This window comes from Bemisia tabaci, chromosome 4 (genome assembly GCF_918797505.1).
Source record: "Bemisia tabaci chromosome 4, PGI_BMITA_v3".
NCBI lineage: Eukaryota > Metazoa > Arthropoda > Insecta > Hemiptera > Aleyrodidae > Bemisia > Bemisia tabaci.
This window is the reverse complement of record NC_092796.1, coordinates 170,335-189,776: the sequence shown is the minus strand read 5'-3', so window position 1 is coordinate 189,776 and position 19,442 is coordinate 170,335. Positions and strand designations below refer to the sequence as shown.

The following is a 19,442-nucleotide window of genomic DNA, read 5'->3' as shown; positions in this document are numbered from 1 at the left end:
AGAAGGAAACCCTTTTTACGTATGGATTTACGAGAGGTTAAATTTAATTAAAGTAATCGTGATTAAAACTCTGGACTTTTTTTACTTTAATACTGTGCATTTGAGAAGAATGTATTATGGAACTCGCCCCTTGGATTCGAATCTGCCGCGAAATTACAATCCAAACATGCGACGTGCGCGCGCAGCAGAGCCTCACTTTTGGGCGCCTCATACCCTCCCGTGTGTGGCACCCGCCCGAGCACTCCCCGGTGCTCAATCGATAGACAATTACATCGAGCCCCTATCGAATACGATCCATGGAATTTGTAGGTTATGTTTCTTGATGTTTCTCTGCCTTTCCGTCCCCGATCCCGTGCATTCGTTTGATCGTTTCGTTCAATCCGTGCGAAGTGGAGGAGGTGGTGGTAACGGTGCTTTTGAATCTGTGACAGTGCTCTTGTTCTTTTAATATAATGATGAAAGCATTAATAAGGTATTTACACCTCCATGATAATCATTGTCTCTCCTAGGTTTCAACTCTCTGCTGTATCCTTCACATTCATGAACTCAAAATTGTTAGCCCTACCTCTTGGGTATTCGAGTGTGGTTTGCTCTTATTCATGCTTTTGTCCACTCTCACTGTGATCTTTCCAAATTTTTTACCATCCTCTGTAAGTGGTGAGGCGTACAAAGTCCATTAATCTCTTGATCCACGTTCCTCTGAATGAAATAGATGTTGAGGAATCGATACCTTCGATAGGGGCTTTAGTCGAGGCGGGTGAAATTGGGAAGAAAATTTATCTTCACGTAAGTAAGAACTGTAAAGAAGTAAATAATGCTAAGTACAGATTAAAGTAAGATAAGAACTAAAGTGAAAAATCATAATCGAATGAATGACAAACGGCAAATACCCTACGCCACCGTTCTAAGACTAGGCTCATCTTATTGGGCCAGGACTGGGGAAAGAAAAGAATAGACAAATGTCCCATCAATCTGGGTGCATCAATCATCAGTGGGCCCATTAGCCCTGTGTCCACTTGTCAAAATGGAAGCTCCCGATGAATGGATTAATACGATCAGTTCGTGATTGTTGATCAAAAAGTAGTCGCGCCGCTCTATTTTGAGTTGCAACACTCATCAGTCGCATCAAGTACGACTTTGAGCCACTTATCGTTGAAATTGATTCACTTTGAACTTCCATTTTGACACCATCTCTACAATTGGAGACAGCGCCATTGGTTACCATGTAAATTTATGTTGCATGGTGCCATTCTCTGATGTGACATTTGTCTATTCTTTGCTTTCCCCAGTTCCACTTGTCAGAGTGACCTGCTTCAGGTCCCTGAAAGCACACTGATTAGGAAAGTGAAGAGGCATTTGCTCTCCTAAATCCGTCCCAAGAGCCCTGGCAGCATTTTGTTACATTGTCTGCAAGTCAACATCAAAATTTTCTTGTTTTTCTCATGTTGTTATTACCAGTTGAGTTTCCTGTCATTCCTAAGGCCTCACTGGTCTTGTAAAGGCTTCCGGTCTTGAAGTTCCTATTGTTAAACCTAATTAGCTCCACAAACCTCAAACCTAAAATATTTAGAGGTGCTGGCAGCGAAAAAACAGAAAGATCCTCTGACATCAGGAATTAAACTATACCAGTAGAACTGGGGAAAGAAACGACTTGACAAATGTCACATCACACCTTTTCTACTGGTCCATTATACATTACTAGGGGGCTACGCCCTCTGGCCGCTACGCGGCCCAACCCCCTGAAGGCGCTCCGCGCCATTAATGGGTCGCTTCGCGGCCCTATTTTTACCCTTCTATCAGTGTTAGTTTTATTTTTCCCCTAAAAAATTACGATATGAGGTATACTTTACTTTCAGAATGAAATAATTTTTGGTTTTGATAAATAAAGATTTTTTTTTTTTTTTTTGAAATCAAAAGGACGCGTTTTGGAATGAAAGCTTGATGAAATATTGCAGTAAAACAACGAACAATGATAATCAGGTAATCAATAAGTTAGTTAGGTGTCGGGGATCGAACCCACATCGTGCACTCAGTGGACGCATCCGACGTCTAAGACGACTCGGCCACCGCTCGTATGGAGATAATCGGCGTGAATCTTGTGTAAATAAGTATAGAGCTGATGCGCAGGCTACCCAGCTACTGCGCAACCTCCTCGACCACTGCGCATCCTCCCGCGCATAGCGGTAGCAGTCCCGGAGCATTCCATAAATTCACTCAATTTTATAACGTGACTTTAAAAAAACCTGGGTCCTATTTCCAAAATCTGATTAGAGCAGGCTCATCTAGGGCCTATGACCTGTCGATATACGCAAAAATCATAGAAATCGGCCCGGTAGAACGCTCAAACGAACTATGACAAAAAGTATAAATTTACATTGTTTAAATGGGAGAATTCGCAACTTTACCCTTTATATGAAAAAACCTGGGCCATATTTTGAAAATCTGAAAAAAGTTGGCTTATCTAGAGACAATTGCCCTTCGATAGCCGCAAAAACTATTAAAATCGGCCCGGTAGAACGCTGGAACTAAGCGTTACCAGTTACGCAAAATTAGGAGGTCTTGGAGCTTATATATATGATATGTTGACACTAGGGCTCCTCTGCAAGAAAAATTTCCCTCTGTTCCAGCAACAGAAGTATGTAAGTAAAAAATATCCAGAAATAGGTTGTTAATCACATGGTTTCCCGAAGTACTTCCCTGTAGCATAAATTGCGGCATCAGCAGGATGATCACTTGCAATGTTATGCAGTAGGTTTGATATTAAAAGTTCCGAAAAAGAAAAAAAAAATTAAAAAATTTAATATGTTGGAATTTTTTCAAGCCTTTTGAAGTTTTGCTTTCCATCTGTGCACCCCCCCCCCCCCTTCTCTTCGTTGGAAGAGAGTGGGGAGGCTGGAGGAGATGGCATTGCTTCCAAATCTTTTTATTTTATTTAATAAAACGTTGGTTAAAAAAATAAAATATTCCTCTTTTCTCTGTGACATGTTTCAGCTATGGACTGAGATTTGGCAGTGTTGCTGGTTTCGTCTATTATTCCAGTGAGCTTGGTATCTGGGGAGACAGTGCTCAAGCAGAACAGCTTCTCAAGCAAGGAAAGCAGCTTCTTGCTCCTTATGCTGCAACTGTGAAGCAAAAAATTCCTTTATCAGATGTAAGTTTCCTTTCAGCTCTTCAAACTCAAAAAAGCAGGTAGTCAGTTACTTTTCTACCTACCTACCTATCTTTATATTTAAGATCAGAAACTTACATCAGTGCTGCGCAGAGTGATGCTCAAGGGTAATTTTTCTATCGCCATCATTGGTCTCAAGGTTCTTGATTTGCCTCATAAGGTGCATGTTTGTAACCCGTATTACACAAATCTGTATAATTCATCTCCTGTCCAACTTAAGACAATTTGAGGGAAACATCTAAATTTTGCCACATTACTATCAGCTATCAATAGGATGCAGGGCACAAAATGGGCATTATCATGAGGAACTCATCACAATCGTTTCCATTGTGCCGTGCAGTTCTATCATCATTAAATAAACACCGCCAGGCACACACACGCTGAGTAATAATTATATGGATGCACTGTAGGGTCTCATGTTTATTTCATTCACTTCATCCAATTTTCATTTTTTCATTTTCAGATTCAGTTACCCACTACTGAGTGCGCATCAAGGACTGCCAAAAATTATTGGAACAAGGGTGTAGTAAAATCAATTGAGTTCCTCGGGAAGCTACCTTCAACTGTAAAAGGTGCTGGATCAAATGCGTTTACCTATATCAGTCAGCAGCTGGAAAATGCAAACACTGAAGAAAAGAATTAGGCTCTTTGTGGAATTCCTTTTCATCACTCAGATGAATTTCAATGTAGTTTGAACTTCTTTTAGTCAATGAAAATGAGATCAAGTTAGTTTAGTCCGACTGGTACTTGAGTTTGCTCCGTTTATAATTAGTCACAATGGTATTCTATCAAAGGGATTAAAGTGGGGGGGAAAAAAGTTTTTTGGGAATCATGGCTGAACCACATAAAATAAATTTATCTTCCCTCATAATTGCATTCCGAAGTTTACCCACAATGTTAGTAACTGTTAAAAATGCCCGATTGTCCACTTCAACCAAAGTAGTTCTGTCTGTAACTGCAGGATTTGCACTTCTTGGCGTCCTTGCACGGTATTTACGGCGACGAAAAAGAACTTTCGGCAATGGCTATAAATCATTGACTTCAAGACAGTTGAAAGGGTTTCCCTCACCTGTGCCAAGTCCTAATGGAGACATTTTGACAGGAAGACATTCTGCTAGTCCAGCCTTGCGCTCGCTTCACAGACAAGGCTCTGTCATGTCATTCTCAGACAGACTCTCGGTTGCATCTGGATCGATAGCAGGGGTGACGAGTGCTGCTGACTTAACCCCACAGCAGCTTGGCCTCATGGGGATGGAGGCCCTTGAGACTAGCATCAACTATTGGGAAGATGCTATGGCAGCATATGACCATGCGTCGTCCAAAGGACTTGCATTGACGGATGAACAAGAAGCGGAATTTGCAAAGGAGTTGCAGAAACTTCTAGATTGCGCTTACAAGCTACAAGATCAAGGTGAACTGTTATTCATTGACCAACGATCAGTGTTATTCCGTGCTGGAAGTTCTGCTCGAGGTGCTGGCTCTGAAGCTAATTTCTCACTTGGAGAGTATTCATCGCCGGACTCTTTTGTTTCGGCACAAGATGAAGTTGCAGATTTGCGTGAATTTGAAGAGTTTGCTAATATTTTGACAGACATAGAAAAACTTCCACTATATCAATCAGCGCTGCGACAATTAGATGATTCAGGAATCCCTTACAGAAATCTACGGACAGAACTACTTCATTGTAGCTCAGATGTTGAGTACTTGGCCAAGCTTCATTGTGTCAGGCTTGCATTCCAGTGGCTCTTTCGGGATCAGAAAAATTATACCTGGGTTGCTGATGCAGGTCGACAGATTCTAACAGACTTATTGCTGTATGCAGACAAAGATCCAAAGGATTTTTTGGTTGCGTATGAAGAAATGTTGCTGTTCTTGCAAAAAAGAACCAGCTGGCAGGATATGGAGGATGAGCTAAGTGTCAAAGGTGTCAAAGCATTGACTTTTTATGATGTAGTTATGGATTATATTTTGATGGATGCCTTTGAAGACCTAGAAACACCACCTTCATCTGTTCTGGCTGTCGTACAAAATCGCTGGTTATCCAACGGCTTCAAAGAAACCGCTCTAACAACTGCAGTTTGGTCAGTGTTAAAAGCCAAGCGCAGAAAGTTAAAATTTTCGGATGGATTCATGGCACACTTCTATGCAATATCTGAACAAATGTCCCCACTCATGGCATGGGGCTTTTTAGGACCGGACAATGATCTGAAAGAAATTTGTAATCATTTCAAGGAACAGGTGCTAGAATTACTTCAAGATGTTTTCAGCTTCCAGAAATCAAGGTACTCTAGTGTCGAGGAATTGTCTGAAGATATAATGGGGCATATTAAATTAAGAGTAGAAAATATATCTTGTAAGTTACAGAATCATATTAAAGATGCAATCTGAATCGACTGATCGGATCCTCCATTTTCAAGTCAGTTCGTGAATCAAAAGTCACTAACTTTTGATTCTCTTTTCTATCAAGTTTAGATATGAAGTATTTGTTTTTTTAAAATGCTTTTTCATGATATTTATGTTAGTAAGGAAAATCATGAATCATACCAAATTGAGATTAATAAATTTTGATTGGAACAACACCATTTTAATTTGTAAATTTGAATAAGAACCAAGGTGTTGTAATGAATCAACACCTATCATCATTGTAATCATTACAACACCTTAGTTGTTAGTCAAATTTCCAAATTGAGACCTTAGACCGCTTTGATGCTGTCTTTAAGTGTTGTAAAATCATGTAAAAATAATTATAAAAAAAAAAAAAAAAAAAAAAACTGTCTTATTACCTTTAATTTCTAACCAGACTAGTGAAATATTTTGTTACCGGAAAGAGCAGTTCAAATTGTTTCTAAGGGAAAAAGGTCAGGTACATTGCCCTGAAGTAAATATTAAAAGACCATATTCAAATCAGATAAAAAATTCATCAAAATGCTCTCATGATCTTTTCTCGCCCTGCAAGTTTTATTGCATCAATTTTCCAACTTTACCCGCAGAAATCTTGTTGAAATTCTTACTTAGAGCTGTAATAAAAGGATTCAATGTTTATTTGCTTTTTTTTATTACCTCTGCACCACAACGTAATGTAACATCATGCTCCATGTCAATTCAATAGATAAAATGATACCCATGGACTAGCATTTTATGATTTTTTTTACTCTGTCTATATCCAGGTCAACTCAAGATAAACATTTCTAGCCGTATATGCAGTAGAAATTAGATAAAACGACCTTCTAAGGACCAGCCTTATTTTATTGTTTCAGCCAATTGTTGTCATAACCGATTCAAAAATACAAAGCAATAATTGGATTTCAGCAGCAAATGCAACCAGAGATCATCATGACCAATTTGTCGTTAAAAGCAATGTTGTAATATCCTGTTTCCACAGTATGTCTAATATTATCTGAGAAAAGAATTATTGAAGTTTTATCACTTTCTAGAAAAATACCCTCTCCGTATCCCAAAATCAGTAATGCTTTATCTTCTGAAAAGCCGCAAAACTTCTTTTACAAGTTTTAAAGATTCTTAGCTAGAATTTTGCATTCTAGTCCATTTGAATTTGAATGCATATGCATTTGAAGGGAAAAATTCTCACTTTCACCTAAATTGCCCAAAGGGGGAATACAGGAGTTAAAGGCCTTCTCTTTTTGCCCTTAATAACTGATTTCCATATGACAGGCGAAATGCTTCAACTTTCCAAGCAACAATAATCGTGGGTAGGTATCCAACTCCCTCCACGATGAATTACCATTTTTAGTGAAAATTGCAAGAAAAATTTGAAAAAATCAAAAGTTGTCTTTGGAGAAGCATGCCGCAATGCTTCTCCTGACAGACTATCTTTTTAACAACACTGAAAAAAAAATATTGCTAAAATTGCCTTGCACGCGGGTATTTCATGGCATGGTGTAGCTAAAAAACGAACGTGCAAACCATGCAGGTAAAATCGCTACACAAATTTCAGCTAACTTACACACACGCGTGTAGGTGATTTTGCTCCCTGAAAAGCTAAGTCTGTTACCTTTTCAGTTATTCTTTCGTAAATTTCGCTATTTTTCCGTAAATTCCGCTATTTCAGCTTAACTATTGAGCTGTTTTACTGTTTGCAAAGTACCGATACCAAAAAATGCAGTTACACTTCCAGGCCACTCGATACAAAATTAACTGCATGAAGGCGCGCAGATGTAGCAAATCGGTGTAGCAATTCGTGCTAATCGTTCACTTGATTCAACACCGTGCACGGATAAGAAAGCTTTACGAAGTGAAGCAAATTTTGCTCCACCCTAAATCGGTGAATTAGCAATCCTTTTTTTTCAGTGAATGTTAAGTCATAGAAAATATCCCAAAACTCTAATTTTTAGTAGGTAAAGTGACTCAAAGACCTCTCAACCCTATCTTCTCTCAGGTCCGCGGAAACTCACTTTCCAGTTTAGTTTAAAATATTTGTAGTTTTAATTCATATATTCGTGTTCTTTACAAAACTGAACCAGACTCTACCTAAACTTTCCCTGAAGAGTGGAATTTTTTTTTTCTTTTCTTCTTTTTACAGAAAAAAATTCAAGGTTATTGAAGGATATTTTCACCTGGGAAAAATGTGTTAATTCCCAGTTTTATTTCAATATGAGTCATTATTAAAGGAAATTAAGACCCAATACACTTCTGGTTTCATTAAAATTTTATTAAGCAGATAGAGTACAAAACTAAAGGCAATAATCGAATTTAATGAAATATTTGGCTTAGAGAAGGTCAGAAGGATACATGATGGAGCAATTTAACAAGAGAATTTCTATTTTTACCGCACAATTTTTAGGCTAAAAATGACAAGGGGTAGATAGACACAATCGATAGTGAGGTGACAAGAGAGGCTTCAATAAAAAATGCTTCTTTTTTTATCTCAATTACCAATTAAAAAAGGAGGTCATTCAAGAAATTAAAGTCAATTTATACATACCTCAAAGTGTGAGAAAATTCCACCTTGGGCTAAGTTCACAGAATTCATGCATATCTCATAGAAGCTTGATCAACTCGAGCTTTTTTCCCCCTTTTATTGAAAAAGAATTACAAAATTGAGAACAACATTTACACGAGATAATTTTTTGTAACTAGACGTTAGTAGTTGTTATGGGCCAACAAGATACAAGGAATGAGTTTTAAGGGAGGAGAGACACTGGAACAGCAAATTAAGCATATCATCAGTGCCTCCCTCTACTTATAGCAATAGAGGCCAAAGCCCATATTACAAAGGCAGTAAGAGCGGCATACATATACTTTAAATACAAGCGATTCGCCTTTCAGTTAGACTCACATCGGTTCAGATTTGCCTCGATCACAAGCGATTTGACACCCAACCCATCCTTTGAGTAGCGTCTAATTCTGGTCGAACCTGCAAAGGCTGCCCGTCTCGATGCATTGACAATTCTCCACGGTGAGATCCTCACCAAGCTCTGCAGGAATTTGTAATTTTAGTCTGAGAAAACGACCGCAGGTAGGTTTCCTAGAAGAACGAATTTAGAGCGTCTGGTTGGACCATTGTATTCCCTCATTAACATTCATACAGGCTAGCAATGAAACAAGGCTCAACTTTATAAACTTCTGAAAAATATTCTCTTCAAATATGAGATTTAAATACTTACAGACCCAAAACAACGGTCAGTTTATCAATTAAAAATTAAGTAGGTACACTTGCTATCAATATATGATATGTAAAAGGATACCGGTCAAATTTTTTGCTATTTAGGAAACAAAAGAAAAGCTGTATGGCTGAGAATTCATCAAGTTACAGCTAATTTTGGTGACAAGATCCTTCAGAATTATCCATTTTACAGAGTGTCCCTTCAAAACGCTTGCAGCATTTCGCATGAGTGAAATTAAATTGGCAATTGTCTAGATGCGACATCTAACTTGTCAGCAAGGGCTATCAAAGTGAAAAAGAATATCACTCACCTTGCGTAACTATCTTGCTCCTAGAGTTTGAACAAGAGCAGTGCTTCAAAGAGGCTTTTCATGATAACTAAACAATATCGGGCCTTTTTCTAACGTTTTCCTGATTGCTGAGCCAATTTTGCTGAGTTGGTTGAGACACTAATTGATTAGTACTGAATCTTTGTGAATGATTCTTGGGGCATGATCGTCACACGCTAATAGTTGAGAAACATCAGTGACCATTGACCAAAGAGGGTCTTAGTTCTCTTGAAAACACAAATGTCGTCCATATTCATCTCATTCACTATTTCAGGAACGGACAAACCACAGCAAACGTAGTAGAGGGTGGCGTAGTGCTGCTCTTGTTCCGATTCCCATGGCAGGGTCTTCATGCATGGCAAAATTACACTTTGCCATGACTTCTTTAACCTCCTAAGTCCCCAAGGCAAGAAGTCCTATCATTTATTTTAGTAGTGCTAGAGATCCAGTGGCAAAACGACTTGCCACTTCAAGTTCTAATTTGAGTCGCCGGAGTGCTGCACGGACACCATTGAATAACTCGAAGGGGAGCTTTAGTGCTCTATTTTATGCCGCAAAAGGAAGATTAATTTTGTTGCGATTTTTGACACTGTGGAAAGTAAAGATGCGAAAAGTTAAAATTGGCTCAGGACTGAAGCACTATGAAAATTATGAAATCTCTAGCTGATCTCAGGTGCTTACGCTTGCAAGCGAACAAAATGTCTTGGTCAACATGGTAACACTTAGTGACAAGTTTCAGACTGCATCTCGACCACTTTAAACTTAGTTTGCAATTTTGTTATATGCTGCCCAGCTCTTGGTACCACGGATTTAAAATTAAAAGAAACATTTAACACTCCTTTTTTATCCCACAACTCTGAAATGTCATTTCAACTAACAAGGGTTACAACTACCTTATGATCGTGTTGTGACCTCCTTAAAATCGGCTGATGATTAGCCAAATATAAATCATGAAAATCCATTGACCCCTATTTAATCGTGTTTGCCTTTGGCCCCTGGATACCAGTAAATATGACCCCAGTTGTATCACCTTTTCCAGAGTGCGCACTACGCAGAGACATGAATCACTGAGCAATGCACCTAAAGTACATTATTTTGCACTCACACCTCTGAAGACGGATGTGGCAAAGTGCGTAACAACGCCTACTTGTGATCAGGATGACTATAGGTTGAAATCCAGTCCATGCCCTGGGGATTATACCTTGTTTTTCCAATGCCCTTTCTTTCTTCCGGTTCTGCAATATGGTAGGGTTTTTTCACAGATCCACAGGTCAATATTTTGGGACAGACTTTGTACGGAAAACAATGGACACTGAAGCTGAGGTGCTGATATGCTATAAAAGTAATCTGAGTGATAACTGATAGCAGTGTTCCTCTGCCACTTTCATTGGACGGTGAGGCAAAGGCAAAGATTACTCCATCCAACTACCAGGTAGTTTGATGCCACAAATAGGATAGAGTTAGAAGGGATGCGAGGGAAAGGAAACTAATTAAGTAATTGACTCTTTAGTAATTATTAAAACTACTAATTTTCCTTACTTAATTATTTTGATTTCAAATGAGTTGATAATTATTATGAATTTTACTTTGTTTTAAAGTTATGATCTATCTCTATTAGTCAGCTTTCATACTTTAAACTTTTTTATTTATTGATGTGCCTTAATTATATCTGTAAAATTGTTAAAAAGTGTACTTTGGACTTTTTTTATAGCATATCAGCAATGCAGCTTTCTTGTGTGTCTTTCTTTGGAGTGACGTGGGGCATATTAATGCATAAATAAAGTCTTTCATCGATAGGAATCTGCAGCAGATATTTCTTCACTGTAAGGGTCATCCAGGAAAGAGGCTTATCTATTTTATGCCTCTTCAACCAAGACATAAAGAAAATTGATAAAAAGCCAAACTCTCAGCTTCCTAACACACCACTTTAACCTTAATAAATTTGGTTCTTAAGAATTCTAAGAAGAGGATTTTTCGAAGACCACTTCTCCTCTGAATGGTCTGAATTTAATGGAATTTAATCAGTTAGTGAGTTGCTGCATCTACCAGCGGGTCGATTGTTGAATCGTTATCGAATGACCTTGATCGATATACAGCATTGTGAAGATAGGGAGTTATCGATCAGAATCATTCGATAACGATTCAACAATCAACCTGCTGGTGTTCGAGAGCATCCGTCCACTATCTATTTCTCGGACAGTGCCGAAAATTGAGCTTTGGGATGTAAACTTGATGGGGTGATTCAATCCCAAAGAATTCTTTGAAAATATTTTCAGTCTCCCATAACCCCATTTTGGGGAGGTTTTAAGGGGGGTGGCCCCGTTTCTGGCTTATTTCAAATGGGGAAGGTATGTTTTGACTTCGGTTCTAAATTCGATGGCCGAAACTAAGAACTTTTTGTTCTGTGCTCTTTTCCACTAAACCCCCTTTTTTTGAGTTATGTAGCATTTTTAGAGCGAATTTCATTTAGACACTGTAGGCGTTAAAATTATCCAATTTTCAAAATCTAGAAGTGTCCTGGTAGAATAAGTCAATACCTTTTTATGGCTGTGCCACATGAACCCTTTTAGTTCAAGATTATGGGGACCACGACCCCTTGAAAATTTTGGGGCTATCGAGGGCCTTAAGTCGGAAATTAAAAATGGCATGGGTATGTTTTGACTTCATATTCAGATTCCACGCGAAAATTTATGTAGAATTGTTAAGACGTACGGCCTATTTACCTCAATTTTTTTTTTGCCTCCTCCAATAGTACATACCTCCTTGTGGAAAAATGGGGTTCTACAGTAATTTGGGGCATACAGGCTGTACGCCATATGGATTCTATAAAACTTTTCGCGCGGAATCTAAATCTGAAGTCAAAACATACCCTTGCCATTTTGAATTTCCGACTTAAGGCCCTCGAAAGCCCCAAAATTTTTGAGGGGTCGTGGTCCCCATAATCTTGAATTAAAAGGGGTCATGTGGCACAGCCACATGTGGTCATGTGGTATTGACTTCTTCTACCAGGACAATTTTAGATTTTGAAAATTGGATGATTTTAACGCCTAGGTACAGTGTCTAAATGAAATTTGCTCAAAAAATACCACGTAACTAAGAAAAAGGGGGTTTAAGGAAAAAGAGCACTGAACAAAAGTTCTTATTTTTGGTCATAGAATTTAAAGCCGAAGTCAAAACATACCCTTCCCATTTGAAATATGCCAGAAACAGGGGGCACCCCCTTAAAACCTCTCCAAAATGGGGTTATGGGGGACTGAAAATATTTTCATTGAATTCTTTGGGGTTGAATTACCCCATCAAATTTTCGTCCCAAAGCTCAATTTTCGGCGGTGTCCAAGAAATAGATAGTGGACCGGTGCCCACCAACACCCAGTATAGCATATCACAAATGAGGAACTTGAGGATGGTTGGACTTTTTGTAAAATACAGCAACATATTTCATTGTTAGAAAATTGCGAGAATGATCGTATTTACTTTCATATCAGTTCCTCTGAAAAAGCAGGTAATTGAAGTGTCGCTGTTAACTCTCACTTGGAGGCTGAATCGTATATAATCATTTTCTTCATCCTGCCTTTTCTCAAAGAAATTCCACCTAGGTGACATCAGTTAAAGAAATATTCAGCCTATACATAATTTAAACATAGATTAACCAGAATGTGAGCAACTGTAGCCACACATATTGGTGAGATGACGATAACAGAGCACAATTTACAGAACAAAATTCAGCAGTTTAACTCCATAATTGGATCAGATGTAACTTAACCTGTTCATACGGTGCATTTAGGACTCACTGATTATCAATCTAGCAATTTTGTTAGAATAAAGTGTTCTGAACATGAAACTTGTTCTGTGACTTACATGAAATTGAATCATCCTTTAGTCACCTACGTGTGATAAGCCATACTTAGATATGGCAGCTCACTTGCTGATGATGCACATTGAAATTTTGGCCATGTAAAGAAAAGTAATGGGTCCATAAAACCCCTTTACCTGAGTTGTTGTGTTAAATTCTGTAGCATGTTAGCTCAAAGTGCTGGTTTATTTTCCATTCTTCATTAGTTGAGGAGACAGAATGTAAGTAAACTCACTTCCTGGACGACCCTTGTACATACATCAAATTTTGATTGAGTTAATATTTCCGGCTGACATAATCAGCATAGGTAACACTGATGGCTGACAAGAAGTACTACTTCATTTTTTTCACTGGCTGCTTACTAGCGCTGGCCGGCCTTTTTTGTGAAGTCTTGGTTGGTCCGAGTGCATTGTTCATAAAGTGCTTGAGCTCTTCTGATATACCTAAAAAAATAAAGTTCATAAATGTAGACAGATGGATATCATCTGATGATCAAAGGCTTTGACAGTTTTTTTTCCCAGTAGTTCTTCTTGACTAGACCTTCTTCTAACAATCTTAAATTGATGGTTCAAGAGAAACTCGAGGAAACGATTTGAGGCATAAAATCAACTTAATTGACTTGACAGACCTATCATGGCTCTGCTTTGGCACAATTTACTCCAAAAAGTAATTTTAAAAAATTAGTTTTGAAAATAAATTTAAACGGTTCTTCGCTTATTTTTTGATATTGTCAAAGGAGACGTCTAGTGTCTGGAACTTTAGGAGTAATCTATATCAAAGGCTGTGCCGTACCTACTCAAAGTTGCCTGGCAATTTGTTGATGTTACTTCCAGCACCCAATATCATACAAATTCTGTCACTGTGAGGATTTTGAGGTCTTGGAATGCTTTTTTATCAGAACTGTAGAGCATCAATGAGTTGAGTATTTCTTAAGCGGACAGTTAAGGTTTCTGTAATACGATTTAGTTTATTTTTTTTAAAAGATTTCATGAGCTTGTTCTCGCTAGTGTTGTTCCTTGTCTGTCTTTTCTTTTGTTCTTATTCTTTGTTTTCTCTTTAGTTTTTCTTTTTATTAGTTTGCAATTATATTCTATTTGGGTAGAAATGTTAGTTGAACGAATTAGCCAAATAAATAAATAAATAAATTTAACTAGGCCTCTCAAAACTGACCTTACTTCGTTGGTTGAGGGCTTTACCTTACTTTATATCCTAGGATCTTCATTTTTATTTCATCCCCTCCTACAGACACTGCATCGGCATTTTCAAAATTGCTGCATATTCATTCTTGTACATTCTACTTCTTAAGGTCCAACCCGCTAGTTAAGGGATTGGAACTTCCTATAATACAGGACTTTGACTTCCTGATAGTCAAATCTCCTGCCATTATTCATAGATTTGGCTACTTCTGTTGTGATGCAGAAAGTGTCTGATTGGACATTTCCTGCGCACCTCCTACTTTGATAAACTCACTGCATATCAGATGGCAGTTGTAAGAATTGATGAAATGAAATTACATTCCTGCCTTCAGGGATTCCAGATCCCCTAGGCTCAAAATTTTTTTTCCATCCATATTCTTTGAAAAATTTAGTTTACATTCAAGGATTTAGGGGAATTTTTCTTACAAGCGTAACTACCTACCTAATTGATGTAACGCTAGCTTAATACATATTGTTGTTATATTGATGAGACAAAGAATTTTTAATATTGTGATACTCAATACAACCGATGACATTCAGTCAAATGGGACCTTATCATTGAAAGTATCTTTTGCCCAACTCACAACAGTCTGTCATTGGAATATTAACTTAGGCACCGACTATAGTTAGTAAATTTAAGATACACAGGGATATTCATAGATACCTTTGAGTCGTTGACTAATGCTGTCAGGGTCAGGATTACTTAAATCATCGATTGGTACCACCTCATCCTGGTTTAGAGCTAATGCCTCCAAGCCTGCCCAGAATGTCTCCAGTTTGGGGTTATGAAACATTGTCGGGCTATATGTCAGTTTCAGTTTCTTCACCATTCTTTCTGCTACATTCTCGAGATCGGGAGGGACTTCTGGCACATCGTTCAAAGGAATGTCTTTGCGAAACTGCTCAGCAAACGGCAAAAACACTACATGAAATCCATCAGATTGCACTTGGAGTCCTGAAATGAATGCAATAAAAGAGTTTAAAAATCAAAGAATAGAATAATAAACTATGAATTATTTGAAGCTTAATTCTATGATCAAAGAACAGCATAAAATATCAGGCAAAGACAATGTTTGGATAGAAAATTTTTGGACAAAAATAACATTAGATCTTATGATCAAATTTGTTGAACGCTTCTTTTGAGCTTACATGTTTTGAACTCATGTAAACAAACGTATGTACTTTCGAGACAAATAGATGGATGGCGAATGGAGATTTCATCCAATACAGACACGAGAAAGTCACGGTTTATTTGATCTGAGACCCAGTTATTTTACTGCATTTAAAGAAGGGGGATAGGTACCTACTCCTTTAATTTCTGCTTACCGTTTAAAATTTGTTCCTTCTGAGGTATCAAGTAAACAAGTTTTGGGCTCGCCGTACGCCGTGTAGTTAGGTAACATACTGCCACTTTATCTTGTTCAAGCAGGCAGTCTCGGAGGGTAACAAACAACACCTCACTGCCTTTGACCATTTTTTCTGCAGGGATGATGAATAGAGATGATTGTGAGTGGTGGTAAAACTTAACTGCACTACTTGGTTTAAAACCTGAAACATCAAGGTCACAGGTTATATGACTTGTAAAGCATCTAAAGTAGATAAAGATGCAGTGTTTTGTCGCACTGTATCCATTCCCATGTTCAGTGACACGTTTACAGGACACTGTAAGGACCTGTATGCATTTCCCATGAATATAGTTTTGTGATGCTCCACTGCACATGGTGGGCTGCAGTCACTTGTAGGCCCGAGACATTTTCCCTGAAGTTTTAGGATGATCCACGAGACACTGTAAGAGGTCCCACAAGAGCACACTCCCATGGGAGCACTCGGGTCACATGTGGGCTCCAGGGGGAGCGCACCGGTCACATGGTAGCTCCCAGGGGAGCACCCGTGATTTCGTGTCATTTGCCTGGGAGCACATGTCATTCACCTGGGAGCGCATGTGATCACATGTCATTAGCCTGGGAGCGAATGTGATCACATGTCATTCCCTGGGGAAATTTTTAGCAGGGTAAGGAGAGATCATTGTTCTAGAAAAGCACTTAAATATAATGAAAAGTGTGAAGCATAAACAGACATTCCAATCTGGAAACACATTTTAGGATACGAAACCCTTAATGATATCAAAAATTTGATTTTTCCAAGTTTTAGGTAAATTTTATTCAACGGAGGGATGTTCCAGAAATTCAGAATATCTAGGTGCCTAGGTGCATTTTAGTTGGGTTGTTCCTTTTCTTTCACGGTTAAGTTCATCCTTAAATTTGTTCCTTGCACATTACTGTAAAAGAGGATCAACATGCACATTTAGCTGAAAAATGAGACATTTTCCGCAAAGCAAATTATGAGTGGCGGAGGCCACATCTGGTCAAATTACCAATCCCCCAACAAGGGCGACACAGCCCAGGAGTCACCAGCACCATAACTACACCGATCGTGCTTATTTAAGTTTTTAGTTGAGGTTACAAAAGCTTTTGAAAGCAACGAAGTGACGGAATTAAAAAATGTTGGTGTCTACGGACGTGTCAGTTTCGTCTAACGAGCTGAGGAGTTTCAGAGATTATGAGCTGAGGAGTTTCAGATTATAACTCTATGGGCCAAAAACAGCAAAAAGATCCACTTTAGCCGAAAAAGAGCTCTTCAGTCTTTGATTGGGGGCCTTAAAGCTGCTGTCTCGCATTAAATGCAGCACTGACTTTGGAATGGATTGCATTTTGCAAAAAGGAACCAGCGCGATCACAGTGTTGTAAAAATTTTGCCTCTTCACAATCATCCAAAGAAGCTCCCAGAATAAAAAACAGTTAAGGGCTCTCCACAAAAAAATGGTTAATTTTAAAGGAAAATAATTGTGTAAAGATTAATGGGTACTGTGCAAATGTTAAGTATTGTTAAAAGAGAAGGAGGAGTTGCACAATTTTGAAAGCATTGTAAACGCGCTGGTTCCTTTTTGCTAAATGCAATCCATTGCAGATACTACTGTTATGTCACTTGAGTATGGAAATGGCCGTTTCCGTCATACACGCAAAAATACCTACAGTAGAAAAAATTTAATTCAGGCCATCGCACGAATAACCACCTGTGCGCATATGGGTGGTTATTCCCCCTGTCAGTCCATTTCAATTATTGAATCCTTGGGTATTGCTGGTAAGTACTTAGTGATGACAAGTCCATCCCTTGATTAATTGGCTAAAGAATCTACTTTCAGTGCAGTGAGGTCAGACCGACTGGCAGGTGGATGGAATAACCACCTATACAAGCACAGGTATTTTTCAACAAATTTGCATCACTTTGTGTTATATGACAGTCACGAAACATCAATTTGTGTTTCTAATCAATTTAACAGCCATATTATCTTGAGACTTGGTGTTGGGAGGAACAACTAACTAAGTATAACTGCAAACCCACACACAATTCAATGTTTTTCTGTCCATCACGCAGTCACATGCTTCATCAGTGTTACAGGTCTGTCATTTTCATTAGAGGCCAGTCTATGACTGTTGCAAAGCATCGATTGTATTTCTCAAACAATTAATCGGCCATCTTACCTTTGGATAGGGTGATGGGTGGAATAACCACCTAAGTAAAACAACATGCTTTAAATCAACAATTTTAAGGATGAAACTGAACTTTCTAAAAATGCCCAGCAGATTGTTCAAAAGGGTATGAACAATCACATAAAAATGCTTTTGCAGTTTTTCTACCGCACAAACTCAACGACGGATCTAAGTAATAATCAAAACTTCAAATGCTACTATCTCATTACTTACAATGTTTTCTGCTATGCATGGTTATTCATGCCATGGCCTCAATTCGTAACATAATACATACCCAGTAATTGAAATCCAAATTTTCCAGTAAGTGCTTTATGTTCCTTAAGTTCTAGCTCCGAAACCTGGACTTTTGCATCAGCCAGAGTAACTTGTTTAGCCAGTTCTGAACGAAACATGAGATTATCAGTATCAGCATCATGGAATGTGGTTACAGTTTTCACAGGTTTATTGTGCATGCGATCTACTTTGGAGGCAGTCGGCAAAGTTTCTTTTCTGTATAATTTGTAAGCCGACACTGCAAAAGCAACATTTTTGTTCAAGAAAAATTTCATGTGACCGAATGTTCGAGGCTTGCAGTCTGAAAATAGGACCTGGGCTAATAAATCATCTTGACACTCAATATTCTTTGGGATTGAGACTTGATGGTCTGAAGACATTTGAAGAATTTCTTCATAGAACTTAGTGATATCAAAAGTTTGGCCGAAAGGGAGAAGCTGAAGATCAACATTATCTTTGTGGAGATCCTCTGCCCGCTTACGGACTTGATGCTGCTTGTTCGGTGAGACTGAAAAAGGATCATCATTGCATGTAGCTAGCATGATTGATTTTGCGCGAAATTTGAAGCCACAGCTGCGTAGCATTGAAGAACAGTGCCATAATCCATCCCCGATCGAGTAATCCTGTGAGAAGCCATAGCGATTTTCAAACTCAGCCTTAGACAGATTGACGACTTCATCGATTTTCAGGATACTGTCAGGAGATGGTTCTCTAACTTCAAGGAAGGTAGTAATGGCGTTTGGATTTGTTGACTTGTCCTGTTTAACAGTCCCGTAAAACACAACTCCAATACTGTCTTTACTGCAAGCTCTGATTTTTCTTCTTATTAGCTCTCTCACCGCAGTGAGGGACAGTTGGAAGAAAGACTCTGATCTGTCTTCTGCTTTCATAAACATGGCAGGGGTGCATTCAATTAAAAACACAATGCCAATTCTTCCATACATCCAATCAACATAGTTCGAGTCCTCGACATTACCATTGTCTAAACTGTCAGTGATGTTCCACTGTAGAGAATTGTCCATGTCTTACAGATTTTAGATACCAACTACTGCGAACGATATTTTTAAAAGTTTTTCACAAAAACACAAGCAAATTCCACACAAAAATTCTAATCTCTGGCATGAATAGTCTCTGGGCAGTTGTCTTGTTTACTGGCACATGGCGCAAGCATTCAAGCAAGCAAGTTGATGTTGAAGGATGGAGGATGGAGGTCGCATTTCGATTTCGGCTGCCATCTTGAAGCTTTGTGACGTCAAGGGGGTACGGGCATTAGGGACTCTCCATTATATCAAATTGGATCTAAACAATAGCATTGACATAACCTCCTTCAATACTACCAATGCGAAAAAATCGATATATATCGCTTTTCTGTGACGTGTACTAATAGCGTCTATTCCACCTGCCCACCTGCGAGTTCGACCGCCCAAGGTCTCCCCGGTGCTCAATCG

The 19,442-nt window shown here is 38.6% G+C and overlaps 3 protein-coding genes across 3 annotated transcripts; 2 read left to right on the top strand and 1 right to left on the bottom strand.

Moving 5' to 3' along the window:
• Positions 1–310: 310 nt before the first annotated feature.
• LOC140224404 (MICOS complex subunit MIC13 homolog QIL1-like) lies at positions 311–4,073 on the top strand. Its single transcript, XM_072299105.1, has 3 exons — positions 311–472; positions 2,992–3,151; positions 3,633–4,073. Exons 1-3 carry the CDS (start codon positions 453–455, stop codon positions 3,810–3,812), a joined length of 360 nt encoding a protein of 119 aa, XP_072155206.1. The 5' UTR covers positions 311–452; the 3' UTR covers positions 3,813–4,073.
• Positions 4,001–6,211, top strand: Miga (mitoguardin). Its single transcript, XM_019042647.2, has one exon. The coding sequence runs from the start codon at positions 4,001–4,003 to the stop codon at positions 5,555–5,557; it is 1,557 nt and encodes a 518-aa protein (XP_018898192.2). The 3' UTR covers positions 5,558–6,211.
• Positions 6,212–7,817: 1,606 nt separating this feature from the next.
• On the bottom strand, positions 7,818–19,179 carry Irbp (Inverted repeat-binding protein). The gene is made up of 4 exons (XM_019042646.2): positions 17,996–19,179; positions 15,497–15,718; positions 14,835–15,125; positions 7,818–13,417 (listed from the first exon to the last, which is right to left on the bottom strand). The coding sequence occupies exons 1-4, from the start codon at positions 19,014–19,016 to the stop codon at positions 13,308–13,310; spliced, it is 1,644 nt and encodes a 547-aa protein (XP_018898191.2). The 5' UTR covers positions 19,017–19,179; the 3' UTR covers positions 7,818–13,307.
• Positions 19,180–19,442: the final 263 nt, after the last annotated feature.